This window comes from Lissotriton vulgaris, chromosome 10, assembly GCF_964263255.1.
Source record: "Lissotriton vulgaris chromosome 10, aLisVul1.2, whole genome shotgun sequence".
NCBI lineage: Eukaryota > Metazoa > Chordata > Amphibia > Caudata > Salamandridae > Lissotriton > Lissotriton vulgaris.
Window position 1 is genome coordinate 265,462,601 of NC_141698.1, and position 15,800 is coordinate 265,478,400.

Sequence of the window (15,800 nt, forward strand, 5' to 3'; positions counted from 1 at the left end):
TTTAATCTACATACACTTACCTCCTTTATGTATCTATATACTTTCAATGTAATTATGGACCTATATATTTATCACTTTCTTTAAATTTTGCATTTCCAATGCACTACCCTATTTCTCAGCCTTTACTTCGCTCAATGTATCTTCTAGCACAACCTTCTGACTCATATCAAACTTCTTCTACTACTCCTTCCAATGCACTACCCTATCTCTCATCCTATACATCTATCAATACATCCTCTACATCCACTCTCTCATTTATCCCAAACCCCATACCACTACTATGATTGCCAAAATAACCCTTTCTAGACTCTCTCCTACTCTACCCCTCCTTGCATCATCTGACACCTCTTTTACTATACCGATCCCCTAAAACAAACCTTTCTAAACTCTTTCCTCTGGGTCCTCCACTCCAAAACTCCCTTTTACTCATCCAAAAGCCTCCTCCTATTGCTAAGACCTAAAAAAAAAAATCTTTCACTCTTTTATCCCTCCACTATCCTTTTCAATCGAAATTAACAGACTAACATGTTCACTTCCAAATTCCATATTAAACTATACTAATATACTACCCAAATACCTGAATAACATATCCACTACTCAAATTACTTCATATTTTTTTACTATACTAATTTTCAACAGTAATCCTTTAAGGGTTCCGGAGTGGCGTGCTACTCGCCAGAAAACTGCTTCAACACCCATCAGGGGTAACAAGTGCTAAAAGAATGCGAATATTTCTTCCCCTTTTATCCGTCCGCTATCCTTCTCGCTCCAAGTAACTGACAAATATCCACCACTGAAATTACTTCATATTTCACCAAATTAATTCACCACTAATCCTTTGTAGGCTTCCTGAATAGCGTGCGTCAACAAGCGCTATATAAATACAAACCTTTGTCATACAATCCATCTTATGAAATCTAGTCGCCGTGGTCCTTGACACCCTGTTCAAACTCCAGTAGGTGTGCATTCCAATCTAAGGAAATGGGAGTCTTTCTAAAGCCCCTGCGCTCTTCTTTGTGTAGCTCCTGCCCCTCTGCTTTACCCCATCTCACCACTTCCCCACTCCATGTCCCCACTTCCAGCGGCCTAGCCGACTTCCATTTCATCGCTACTGCCCGCTTCGCCAACAGCAACACCAAATCCACAAATCTAGTAGCCACATAAAGATATTTTCAAAAAATGACCGGGTCAATGCCGTTTTAGGTTCATTATGTGACTTGAGTAAGTGCTGGGGAGGGGGGGGGAGTTCGGGAGTTTGAGAGTTACACCATTTCACACGAAAACGGAAAATAGAAATGCTGATACTATAATGTCCTGGACACTGTACTGTAGCAGGAATTCCGTTCTCCTACAGAACTGTGCATAGAGACCTGGAACCTCGGTGAATTAGGATGACCCAAAACTCACCTCAGTACCCAAAATCCCCTTACCGAGCTAGCTACAGTGTCTCATTGGTCATAACAAACTCCCAATGCTTAGACAGACCAGAACATGAACTTAGATTACCTCAGGTATCGTGGAACACATGAACGTTATAGAATCATTACAAACCAGAACATGGAGTCAATGAGGACATGTGCATATTTGAAATGTTTATTTACTAATGCAAGGTTCTCAAACACAGTATCTTATATAATACTAGCAAACATAATATAAGCAACAAAGTCATCAGCATAGTTATCAGTCCATAAAAGGTGAATGGTGACAGCATACTAAGATGCTGAAATGAATAGGAATTAACAATACCTAATTCACACCCTCCCTATTTAGCATAGTATTTTATATCTATGAAGGTCTCATCTGGGTTTTAGCAGGGCGGGCCCATACCTCAAAATCTCACTGGCAGAGGATCACATCATCTTCCACCAGCTCTCTGCATGCGAAGCAACATCAAGTGTGTTACGTGTGTGTTCAGCACAACAATATAAAACCCGCCTAGAGCCAGATTTTGGCAGCAGCATGTGTGTTATGTCTAACATTTCCTACATTGATAGGGTCACAAATGTAATGTTTTTCTAAAACAAAAAACTTTGAAAAATGTGACACTGGTCTGCATGGTTGACGTACCATCCATCAAGCATTCCCTACATTCAAAATAAACCAGCAATATGGCAGTTCCTGTAAACGTAAAGAGCTGTCCACGGGGCCAGTGGACAACTCTAAATTTGGCAGGCAGAGTTCCACTAGATTGGTAGAAATTGGGTTACTGATTGACTGGGGTGTAAGCCCGGTCAACCAACAAACACAATCGTTGTTGGACATGGTACAAGCAAACACCAAATTAATCTGTGTTACCCTCTGGTAGCTTGGCACAGAGCAGTCAGGCTTATCCTAGAGGCAGTGTGTAAAGTATTTGTGCAACACTTCAACCAGTAAAACAGTGAAAACACCACACAAAAGGATTCCACACCAGGTTAGAAAAATAGAGCTTAATTTAATTAATAATATAAGACCAAAATGACAAAAAGTCCAATCGGAAGAAAGGGAGCTATGCATTTTTAAAGAATAAACTGCAAAATACAGAAAGCGCTAACCATGTCTATCCAGCCACATGGGTCTAAGTCAAAAGTTCAGCCTGACTGCGAAGGAGTCAGACACAATCCCAGATTAGTCCTGCTGAAGTTTTACCGTCTCAAGTTTTGTGCCAAGAGTCTCGCAAGTGGGGAAGTAGTTTGCTGAGGGCAAGGAGAGTGTGGCTGGCGATGCTGGGTGTGGCACAAACACCAGGCCAGGCATCACAGACGGCTGGGCTGGAACCTCTTTGTGGTAATCCATGCATGTGGACAATGCTTGCTGTGAAAACAGATGAACTTGTAGCGGCTTGCGCGGATTCCTGGTGAGAGTAGCGCAGTTCTGGTGTGAACAGGCACGTTTGCTGTCATGAAAAACCCAAAAGCTTGACATTAAGAGCTAGAGAACCACACCAAGGACCCAGGACCTCAGTGGCACCTCTTGGGGGTCAGGAACTCGATAGAAACAGGTGCAGGAGCTGTGGGGAGTGGGTTATGTCCCTGAGACTCAGATCAGGAGGCCAGGAGACTAGCCCTTGAAGACACTCTGGGGTCCTGGGTTAAATATGGGTTCCAGGTTCAGTTCTTACTCCAAAAGCAATATGGCAGCAGGCAGCAAGTCAGCACAGCAAGGCAGCAGCTCCCTCAGAGTGGCAGTCCAGCTGAGTGGCTGTTCTTTCAGCAGTCCAGCAGATCTTCTTCCTTTCAGAGTATTCACAGGTCCAGAAGTGTACTGAAGTGGTGGTGTCAGAGTCCAGTACCTATACTTAGTGGCTTATTTGAAGTGAGGAAGACTTCAAAGACATGCCTTTGAAGTGCACAGATGTCCTCTGTTTCTGACTTGCTCCAGGCTCACTACAGGGGGTTAATGTAGTCCTTTAAGTTAGGACAGGACACAGCCTATTCAGGTGTGAGTGAGGCTGTGCCCAGCTCCTTCCTCCCATCCTGCTAGAGATAGCCCACTGACACATACCTAAGCGCTCATTGTGTGTCTAGGAGGAATACATAAAGCGCAAATGCCAACTACTACAGGCACCAAATGGCAAAAGACAAAAAATGACAACTTTCTAAAAGGGGCATTTTCAGAATTGCAATTTAAAATTTTACTTTTCCATAATTTTGGATTTTAAATTGACATTCCAGAGACACCAAGCTTGAATCACTTATATATTCCCATTTGAAAATTACACTTAAAAAAATGTCAAAATGTAATCTCATTGTATTTTTTCCAACGTCACATATTCAACTTGGAGGGAAAAAATCTGCCCCTTTTTCTATTTTACGTGATACTCGCCAGGGATGCCAGTCTTCACCACTTTTGTTTGCCCTTTATATCGATATTTTTTAAATAAACTGAATCAAGCGGAAGATATTCCACCAGTACAAGTGGCGCGTACTAATTATAGAGCGCTTGCCTTCGCGGATGACATAGTGTTGTGTTCTATCTAGGACCCCGATCAATATTGTGACCTTATGCCCCTTTACGGCTATAATCAATAAATATCCCTATGATGGCATAAACAATCAGAGCCATATTTCAGTAACTCGTCTCTGCAGCTCATTACAGTACATGACACAGCAGAAGCCACTTCCTTAGATTCCTAGATAACACACCAAGTTCTTTCAACAAGCTCAAACCCCCAGCAACCTGGGAAAGCCCCGTTTGCTTTGTTTTGATTAGTAATAGAACTCTTGCAAGCACTGTAAGAACGACCAGTTCTTAGTGACATCTTTATTGACGTCTTATGTCCAAAAACTTACATCAAACTCGGCACCTTGTAAATGTAAATGTAAATGTGTTTCGATTTATATAGCGCACTTTAACCCAGGGGCCTCAAGGCGCTTGCTTAGGGAACCCGTCCTGGTATTCCCCTGTGAGATACCCCGGCCGGGTATCCACAAGGTGAAAGCCAGGCATCCCGCCGCGAGGGGCCGTAGTGGAGATTAAGCAAGCTATTGCCCAGAGTCGCAGAGTGTGACCCCGTGAGTCGAGTAGGCACCAGAGCGAGAATTGTCGACTCCGTGGAATTTTTGAGCCCGAGCCCGCCGAGGCAGGGAATCGAACCCTGGTCCACGGCCGATCTCAGCTTCTGGGTCTGCCGCCTCTAACCACTGAGCCACGCTTCTCCACTACTTTCAGGTATTAATAATACCAACGTTGCCTTAAGCATACACAATGGTGGTGGTGAATACAGGAGCAGAACAGCTGTCCCTTGCAGAGCCCAGCAGATGGGAGAAGCCCACGGACGCTGCCCCTCCTCCTCCTTGACGCGCTGAGAGAGACGCTGTCTTTTCTCCTGCCGAGAAAATCCAGCTCCAGCGTTTCCAGCCTACCCTTGCGGATGACTGGAATATCGAGTCCTGAGAGGAGATACCAGACCTCCAACATTCTATTCCAGAGGTACAGAGAGAATTCTTGAAGCAAACTCTTGGCAAAACCAACTTCACTTAAACTGCTACTTACTTACTCCCTCCCATGTATTAGGCTTAGGTCAGGTACACCGGGGTAGGCGTAGTTAGAAGCACCAGTTGAGGACGTTAGCTAAATGTATATATGAATGTATATATTTTATTCATTTTAACTATTGTATGGCTAAGAAACCATATCAATGCTTTTACAGTATTATTTCGCAATACTCCTTTTACTGTACGCACTTTTTATAATAACAAGTCTTGCAATTGTGGCAATTCATTTCTCTTGCATGAGAAGGAAGACTGCTCAATAAATAATATCTTTTATTGAAAACGCCCGTCTCTCTATTCTCTGCATACTGGTGAAAGTAATTCTGCACAACTGACTGAGTGAAATAGCTGTTTATTGTTTCACACGACTCTAGAGATTGACTCTTATTCTGAGGAGCAAAGTTGTCATGTTAATGCGGCTGTCGGCAGCTGAATCCCTTCTTGTCTGAGCCAGGGAAGCTGATCACATCCTATTCAGTCAAGAAAGTTTCCAGTGACCTCTGAGCTAGCTGGCGCAAACCTAAATTAAGTCTAACATAGTCAGTAGAGACCTAGAAGACCGCACTCCTACGTCTACACTGCTGTTTATGTTATTCCAATGCACAGGGCCTATAGGGAAAATAGGAACTACACTACAATAGTAGTAACCACAACAGATATTCAGAGGGCATTGCCAATACTAGAGGATTTGGCGATTCAGTTTGGAGCCTTTTCTGGATATAATCTGAATATAGTCAAAACTCAAATTCTATTTGTTGGTCAGAATCCGCCTTCACAGATTAAAACAGTGGCAGTAGCGACATATCTGGGCATAAAAATTACATCTTCAGTGTCTGCTATTCCAGAGTTAAACCTAAACACAGTTCTGAAAAAAGCAAATTTCTCCCTCGAGTGCATTGATCATCTTCATTTATCCCTATACGGCCGGAATAACGTTTTAAAAATGATGATACTCCCCATATTTTTATATATGTTTCGAACAATTCCTCTCGAATTCCCCCTTAGCTGCTTTAAACAATTAGAAAGGATGGCAGCTAGATTTTTGTGGGGTTATAAACACCAGCGTAGATCATATAAGAAGATGATGCTTCCTAAGGTTAGGGGAGGGTGGGGTATCCCACACTTTTTGTATTATTATCTTTCAGCTGTAATACAGTTTATTGGTCCACTGATAATTGTCGAAAAGGCATGGATCCCAATGAGCCATTCACCATCAATATATGAGTTTGCATTGGGAGAGGAGTGCCGTGGATGTCTGGTTAAAAACATAGAGCCTAGTTATTTAAAAAAAACAAAGTTCAAGATTCTGAAAGCAGCGTATGGGGCATGGAGAATAATTAAGCGACAATTAGGGATTCAGAGAATCTTGCTGTACACACCTCTTTCAGCACCACGCATTTTTCCCCCTGTCATTCAAGACTATGTTATGATTAGATGGCGTTACTGCGGAATTCATTGTGTGGGTGATCTGTGGCAGAATGATCAGCTCATCTCTTTTTCTGAGCTTCTAGTTAAGTATAATCTAACAAGTAATGACTTCTTTAAGTATTTGCAGGTCCATAGTTTCTTCAACACTCTATCCGTACAGGAACGCTCTGGCTTGCGGAGGATTACTCTTATTGACAGCATGTTTAGCAAAAAATCGATAGGACATTATTATAACTTACTTATCTCTCCATGCCTAGACGATATAGAGGCTCACCAAAGAAGATGGGCTGAAAAGTTGGGTAGTGATCCTATTCAGTTAGAGGAATCTATTGTTCTCGCGAACAGTATTTTGATTACTGACAGATCACGCTCACAGCACTATATGGCCATATTTGACCCATCTTATACGCCCTCAAAAATTTCCAAATGGGGGATTACTACAGGTACATCATGCAGTAGATGTGGGGTGTTCGCAGCTGATGCATTGCATATGTTTTTTCTGTGTCCTCAGTTATCTTTATTTTTCTCTGCTATCCAGACATTTTTGGCAGTATTGTTTGGGTCTACAGTTATTCTGACAGGGGAACTAGTTCTAATTGGTGTAACTTCTGATACACTCGCAGATGGGAAGAAAAATCTATGATTCATTTTTATGTCATTGATACGGGCATGTATTACGCAAGAATGGATTAATCCAGTCTCCCCTTCTATTGACACTTGGCGAGCCAGTCTCTTAGCCACTTATAATATAGAAGCGGCTATATATAGAACGAAGGGCCGGAAAAAGGAGCTTTAGGCATGAAGATCTGGGCACCGGTTCGGCAATGGATTCAAGGGGAGCTGGATTAATTCTTTGGGGTATATTAAATATCCTGCTAGTATTTTGTTTTTTCTCCCTGTATTCTTTCTTTCCTAGTCTTAGCTGCTGATTGCGAACAAATGTTACCCTGTGATGCTTTTTTTTTCTGACCCATGTTTCTTGTGATGAAATGCCTTGGTATTTTTCTTTTTTTGCTGTTATCTTATGTGCTCTGTTTTGCTTGCACAAAATGGGGAAACAATCCAATAAAGAAAAAATAAATAAATGTAATCCCATTGTTATCCTATGGGAGATATAAGCTTTGCAGTTGTGAAAAACAATTTGAGTGTTTTTCACTACCAGGACATTTAAACTTACAAATACATGTCCTGCCTTTTAAATGCACTGCACCCTGCCCTCTGGGTTGTCCAGGGCCTAATTTAGCTGTGACTTACATGTATAAAACGGGAAGGGTTGAGCCTGGCAAAAGGTTTATTTTGCCAGGTCTACACGGCAGTATAAACCTCACACACAGGCACTGCAAGGGCAGGCCTGAGACATGCTTAACGGGCTCCTTAAGTGGATGGCAAAATCAGTGCTGCAAGCCCACTAGAAGCATTTCATTTACAGGCCTGGGTACATGTAGTCCCACTATACCAGGGACATATTAGTAAATTAAATATGCCAACTGGGTATTAGCCAATATTACCATGTTTAGAGGAGAGACCACATGCACTTTACCACAGGTTAGCAGTGGTAAAGTGCTCAGAGTCCTAAGGCCAACAAAAATGAATTCATCAAAAAGCAGAAGGAAGTTAAACGTCTGGGGATGACCCTGCAGAAAGGACCATTTTCCAACATGGAGCATTGTCCTCCGTTATCGTGACAAAGTATCATCTCCCCAAACTCAAAATAAGGCCCTAATAATTATTCTAATTTTAAATGTATTATATTAATGTTTTTCAGTTAACCAACCACCAGGGCCGGACTGGGAACCAAACCCGGCCCTCGTAAAGTGCTCGGCCGCCTTCCCCACACCCATGGGGTTGGAGGTACGACCGAGCTCTTTGCCAGGGCCGGTTTTCGGCCGATTTTGTTACAGGGCTGATTTTGCAGCTATGCTGCAAAAACATCGTGTAACAAAAACGGCCCCCAGGGACCCAAAACCCTTGCGGACCACAGGGGGATTGCCCGGTGCCCGCAACGGCCAGTCCGGCCTTGCCAACCACCACTTTCCCAATCTGGAAAATGTTTAAAAGAGAAATATTGATTAGGTAAACAAATAATACCTAATCACTTTCTAAAAACTACAACCTCTTACTAGATGTGCTAGTAGCAACTACCTTACTGCATGCTAATCTGAACCTGAAGGCAATGCTTTAACAATGCAAAAAACGTTAAATTAAAACTCCATTGGATTGCAGTTTCATATAATTTTTTTATACTAAAAACATTTTGGGCTCAAGTTACAAAAGGCCATAGATTTACACCAAAGGTTTGCAAAAATAATAGCACCTTTGCCCAATAGCATATTTTTTGTATCACTGGGGAAAATACTTCTCTCATTGAGAGGCCCGTTCGCTTTTCCCTTTTCCCTCACAAAGATTGGGGTGTTATATTCCCCTTCAGCCATTTCTAATGTGGGAAGTGGTTGGAGAAGAGGGAAGTACTATCCACAAAAGTCACATCTGATGGTCTTCATAAACTTTGAAGGCAAACTACACTTTGGATTGCCCATGAATCTCAAACCTAGCCTTTTAAATGGTCCTTTAATTATATGGGAGTATCTCTTTGAAGGAAGTAAACCATGAGATCCAATTTACAAAGGGATTCATCCATCGGAGTTGAACTTAGTTATCCAAATAGCTCTATTTACAAGTGTAAATCCAAGTTTTGTATTCGCAAAAAGTAAATTTACACTTGTAAATAAATTTACTCACAAGCAATATTAAATTGTCGTGCTGGAATATTACTTATGAACAAATCTGATCGGAGTGGCGAATTATTGGCATGGGTATTTCTGTCTGAAAGGTGATCACCTACCCGCATAATGCCTCGGTAGATACATTCCCACTCTCAATATGTACAGAGATTTGATGAGAAATCAAGGAAGTATATGGAAAGACGCGGCTCTATAGAAAAAAATACTTTTCCCATGAGGAAGGAAAAAAAAATTTGTAAAACAGCTTTTAGCTGTCACATTTAAGCGTGTGTAAATATACACGCTACCTTTATGTGTGTGCTTTTTAAGAGTCTAGCCTATTTTGTATGTATCCTCTTCTTGAGAGTTTGAAAGCATGGGGAAAAAAGTGGGCAACTGCCCTGGACCTACAGTTTACAATGGGCCCCGAGAGACGGGGGACTTGCTCTCTGTTAGACCTCAGTCTCTTCTATTTCTATAACAAACCTTTTCGCACGACCTCTGCCTACGTCTGCCTCTGACTCCGTCTCTCTCGCTATCTATTATCATCTTAAGGATTTGTACTGCACTGGTCAAGGAAGGTTTCAACTGTTTTTTTGTGATCCTGTTTATGAAACTTTAACATAAATTCAGTGTGGATGGGCAACAGGCTGACTGAAAGTCGTTTTGATGAGGGGCTCCCATGAGATATATTTTGTCAGGGGTCCCTAAACTCCTTAAAATGACACTGCAAGTCCACTTCAGGAAACTGTAGCAGCACACAAATTGACTTATTCGATGCACGTGGACAGTTGACAAAAGTGGAGGTTTCTAAAGTGAATTTGTCCAGCAGCAAGGCTCTCTGTCCTATCAGATTCTGGAAGCAAGGTTAGCGTTCAAGCTCCTTGCTGGAAATCTGTGATCTCCGTATATTGATGTTTTGCAAAGAAGATATGTTGATATGTGGTTTTAACCTGAAATTAGACTTTTCTCAGTTTCTGATTAAGATTCGAACTGCAAGATAATTACCCTCTAGTAGTCAATCACAGAGACACATTTGATTTTGTACAGATCCTTAATTCACAATTAGCACTACTGATTGAGTCCAAAGCCAGGATGATATTAGCACATGAAAGTGCCTGCTCCGTCTTCAGCCATCTTCTCCTGTTAAAAACACAGCTCCCTGTTGGGAGAACTGCAAATGAGGATCTGTAATCTTTGTAACCAGTGTTCAGTGGAATCGGTCTTGCTGTGCCACTCCAGGCAATATATTGAATTTACTAATCCACGACAAATACCTAATAATATTTATTTTTTTGGTAATTAGTACATACCTCAGTTTTTTTCTATTTTTGCAATTTGTGAAAAGAATTATTTAACTCATGAATTTAAAACATAAATAGTACAATTCATATTCAATAACACTAAAGTTATAAGAACAACCAGGAACTGATTCCAATTAGAGTATAGGAAACCAACCTTTTAACTGCACTTAGTTCATTGATTTGAGATGATGAAAACATAACACGCTCAAGCAGGGTACCAGAGATCAAAACAACAGACACTGCTTAGTTCAGTGACCTGAGATGAAGACAACGTAACCCGCTCAGTCAGGGGACTAGCGATCAAAACAACGGACAATGGTGGTACCACACCACTCTCTGTGCTTCACTTGTACAAGTATGTTTAGCTGGTTTGATCCCAAAGCATCTCAGACTTAAGAGAAACATCTGAACAGTTAACAACAAAGAACAAATCACATAACAACTAAAAAGTAACTTTCTGGCTACATTTATTAAACAAAGAAAACAAGGACAGGCGTCAGGCTCATGTTGCGTCTTTCGGGCTTGTGAACAGAGGTAGAACTGAGGAGCATGCAGTCAAACACCAACAACACAAAACACTGAAAGGAGGTGGATCATCAAGAAGAACTTTGGCACTTTTCCCAAACACGAATGGACACTCTGAAAGTGTGTTCAATGCACAGACGTCACGCTGAATGGGTGTTTCCAAGCAGGGGCCATGCTCAGATTTTGAGGGCCTCCTCGTGATGCAGGTTCCTGTGGAGCTAGATCTTCGTCCAAGGTGCTGGGTTCTCAGAAGACATATGAACTGGGGTCATTTCGGAGGTCCAGCGCCCTTTCAGCCTGGGCGATGGTGTCATCTGCCCTCTTGCTCAGTTCTTTACACTCCTGTAGAACATCGTTGAACTGTTTGTAAGCCTCTTCGATGATGGTGCTCTGAGCTGGCTTCAGATCCCAGTAGCCCTCTTCTACCCAGGGTTTAGCTCCTCCAGTGACCTCTACAGGCCCATTGCCCAGAAACCTTTTCAGTGAACTGTCAATGTCTTTGCAGAGCTGATAGAGGTCACTCCCCCTGCCGGAGACAATCTCACCATCAATCACCCTAAGAGTGGGCAGCACATCGAGCACGCTGGTCCGGTAGGACCCTGCAGCACACAAAGGGTTGCTGAGGTTACTGACTGGGTCTCTCAATCGAAGGCTCTCCAGCTTCCTTAGCCCTGCCAGGCACTGAAGGCCCTCAACATTGCTTATAAGGTTCCCAGCCACATTCAGGCTCTGTAAACTGTCGCAGGAGCTGAGGGGCTCAAGTGAGGCAACCCGGTTGGCAGATAAGTTCAGAACTACCAGCTGCTTCAAAGATGCTAGGGGTCCCAGGTGGGTGAGATTATTATTGGACACGTCTAAGCGTTCCAAGTTGAGACAATCCCCAATGCAGCCCAAGTCATATATGGCCAGACCTCGGAGCTTCAACAAGAGAATGGACTCTAGATCAAACTCACCCGATCTTGACTTTAGAAGCTCAGAAGTAACTTTTGAACTTTCTCTTTCCTGCTCCTTCTCCATCTTGGCCTCCATTTCTTCTGTTTACAGCTTATAGATTGCTTTCAAGTGAGAAATTGCTTTGAACAAACAGTTAATGTGTTAATAGTCCTCGGTGCAGGAGTCTGGATTGCAGAACTTCCAGTATCTAAATCCAAGCTTGTGGGAGCAGCAGAGGACTCCGTATCAATCAGCGTCTGATGTGAAATTGGGAAAACACAAGGAGTGATGTTAGGACACCGAGGATGGAACTTGCGAAAGGGCTCCACTTATCTAATCCACTCCATCGGCATCGGCGTAGAGTCTAGGTGAATTCGGGTAGAGAATGTTAGGAAGGTCTCAAACAGGAATCCTTGTAGGTGGAGAAGAATATGACTGATGGTCTGGAAGCGTCCCTATCTTCTAAGGCAGACGAATGGGTGAATGAGGTTTAACGTGATGAATGTACATCTACCTGGAATAAAAGAAGGAAACAAGGTCAGAATTGCCACCACAGGCCGTCAGCATACACTATATCCTACCTAATTCCATGAGATACTCTTAAAAGAGACATCGACACAATGCCACATAAGGACAGTAAGAATGATCCAGTCCAGCCATTCCTTTGTTGTTCTTACCACCACAGAAGGCCTGCAACACCCTCTGCCTTAGGCTCAAAGGTATTCAGCAACAAACTAAAACTATCTGCCCCTGAATGATTCCTCTCTCATCCCAACCAAAATATTCTGAATATACATGGCACCCATTCCCTCAACCAGAAATCACCTCCTAGCAATCGAGACTGCTGAGGCGGTGCACACGTGGGATTGCATATTTGTTTGCTTACACTTGTGCATGAGTGACTGCAACATGAGACTTAATTTTAAAAAAGCTAAGGGGAAGCCTATGAACGTCTGATGAGAAACTTATTTAAAAGTAGCACCGGTTTTGGTGACACCAGAGTCTAAATCTTTTCTGCAAAATGGCTTTATTGCAGGTTTCAATATAAAATTTGTGGTAGAGAGATCTTTGGATAAGCTTTTTCCTGAACTACTCACTCTTTAAAGGTATAGTGAGGCCTCAATAACTAGTGGAGATATAAGTGCACTATTGGGTGAAATCAAGCACCATTCTGTGTAATCCAAATTTTCTTTGAATGGAGATGTATTAGTAAAATCAATGTATTCTCTAGCAACAGTTAGTATTCCATTAGCATTCATGTTTCATATGGGCTGATAGAATGGTCAGTTGCTTTTTCAAAGCATTAAGGGCATGATTTAGAATTTGGCGGACAGATACGTCATCACAAATGGTACAGATATCTCATCAAACGTATTAAAAGGGCATAAGGATAGTTTAATGGCACTAAGGGCTTGTTTCAGTGTTTGGGGGACGTATACCCTGTAACAATCATGATGATATTGTGTCCGCATTCTTACAAGTGCATTAAGATATAAAGCACTCTTAATAAGGCGGATGGAATGTTCGTTGTGTTTCTGATAAGTACTCATTCATTCATTCATTCATTCATTCATTCATTCATTCATTCATATCATCTTTATTCGATTTTGTGAAGAAAAAAAATCACAATCCATTAAGTACTCAGATGAGATTAATGGTCTGGTCGCCAACAGGGTTTACTTCTTTCCCCTAGAAGTTGTTTGTCAAATTGATTTAAGATTCTGTCAAGACACCGGAGTGGCCGTGCTTCACCTTGTGTATCCAGTCTTGATGAAAGAGTCAAATCAGTGCGTCCATGATAGGCAGGTGTGGAGGCACCTGCACTGTTCTAACAACATTATATCTGATGGTTATTTTTTTCTATTATTTCAAATTTGTATTGCCAGTACATTTTCTTTATTTTTCTTATTATAATTTTAGCATCTTATGTTTACAACCAGCTTTCTAATGCCATAACTAGTGACTTTGCCAGTGCTTGTTTAAGTAGCATTGCTTTCGAACCATCTATTATTGTTGGAATCCTCAATCCCATGTGTAACTATTGGTATTACTTTTTTTTTAACATAGGCTTATAGAATTGACTTGGCTGAAAGACCCCAAAATGTCAAATTAAAATGGCATAGCCATTGCATAACTATCAACGTTTTAGTGAAACACCATCTGCTAAAGTTCTTTCAAGCATTGCCGTTCATTGCACATAAACTCAGAGACATTATAAAGTGATAATTTGCCACTCTCCGAACGTTAGTCCCAACTAACACCCCTCAAAGTCTGATTTATTTTTGCCAAACAACTTGGTGTGACTTTTTATAGTAATAATTACCAGATCATTTACTTTGCAATTCGATTTTATTTTTCATTTTTTTATGGTATTGATTTAGATCTCTAACGAGATCAACAATTATACTGAATACATGATTCCATCTCTTAATATGAAATCATCTGCACGCATATTTTAAAAACTCATTTTAAAACATAAATAAAATAGATTTAAGTAATGTATAGCAAACAAGTTCATTCGGTGGGTTTTGAAAAAGGTGATCAAATCAGTGGTGGAAAAATGGTTGTGTCTAAAAAACGATAGGTAATTTAATTGACAATATCCACACAGTGTATGGATTTGTCTTTGCAGCCTGATCAGCATAGTATAATCGATCATTGGCTGCAAAAGTAAGCTGAACTGCCTACAAGTGATCTCGGGTGTGAAACCTTGGACTGCATTTAGAACTTGCAGGCGTGCCAAAAAAAAGGAGACAAGATTTGGTGCAAAGACAGAACATAGATTAAATGTCCTTAATTTCTTCATCGTTTCCTTAGTTAATCCTACTAAAACGTTATATAATTCAAATAACGAAAGTAGTCATCAGATACTTATGCAAAAAAATATTTTACATTTGGAATTAAAAATAATATCAAGCTAAATAAGATTGAGGTTTGTTAATCCTCATCTATTGATCTATCCTGTAAAAAAACATCTAAAACCAAGTGTAACAAATCCTACGAAGCAGGTGATGCAGGAAATTTCTTGCAGGCAACACACATAACTGACCCCATTGTAAATAGCCAAGGAGGATCACCCGGCATTAACTAAAGAGGATTGCGTCCAAGCTTGATCCCCCTTCTTTTCAAGGCAAGACAGATCATGGTCCAGGGCCTAATCCTCTCCCGGCTGGACTTCGGGAACGCCCTCTACCTAGGAGCCCCCCAACTAACTCTAAGAAAACTCCAGGTGATTCAAAACTGCGCTGCCCGCACTCTCCTGCTCATCCCTCGCTGTCAATCTGTGAAATCCGAACTAAAGGATCTCCACTGGCTTCCAGTGAGGGAAAGAATTCACTTCAAAAGCATGTGTATTGCCCACCGTGCTTACTGGAGGAAAGGAGCAACTCTGAACCACACCCTGATCACCCCCTACCATCCCAGCAGACAGCTTAGGTCGGCCCATGCCTTCCAAGTCATCAATCCCAGGATTAAAAGAGCGAGGAGTGGAGGCAGAATGTTTTCAGTAAATGCGGCAAAACTCTGGTACTCCCTTCCGCTCTCCCTTCGCTCAGAGCCTAACATCCTGCCTTTTCGGAAAAAACTAAAAACCCTTCTCTTCAGTAGATAACTCAACCCCCTGCCACATACACCTCCCACTCCTAAGCGCTAGGACGCCTGCGGGTAGCTATCGCGCTATACAAAAACCAAATCCAATCCAGTCCAATACCCAATTGTAAGTATAATGGGAGCAGCAGCGGCCTGTCCTCGTCAACTAAAATCTGAGACTTTGGCAACGGTTTTATCCACAGGCAATGCTGCTGCCAAAAGAAGATCACTTTCTTCTGAGCTCCATAATTAGAGGCAAAAGACACAGAAGGAGTTGACCAGGCTCTAAATGGCCAGGCGGAGGTCAGGCTGTTTGTCAAAGACCAACT

At 41.8% G+C, this 15,800-nt stretch overlaps 1 protein-coding gene across 3 annotated transcripts in view; it reads right to left on the minus strand.

Annotated features, from left to right (window-relative positions):
• Nucleotides 1-10,875: 10,875 nt before the first annotated feature.
• Nucleotides 10,876-15,800, minus strand: part of LRRC61 (leucine rich repeat containing 61) — a 146,689-nt gene continuing 141,764 nt past the window's right edge. For all 3 annotated transcript variants that reach the window (XM_086940969.1, XM_086940967.1, XM_086940968.1), the window contains exon 2: nt 10,876-12,397. In XM_086940969.1, the coding sequence (XP_086797095.1) occupies nt 11,197-11,979 (783 nt within the window). In that variant the 5' untranslated portion in view covers nt 11,980-12,397 and the 3' untranslated portion in view covers nt 10,876-11,196. The remainder of the gene's footprint in view (nt 12,398-15,800) is intronic.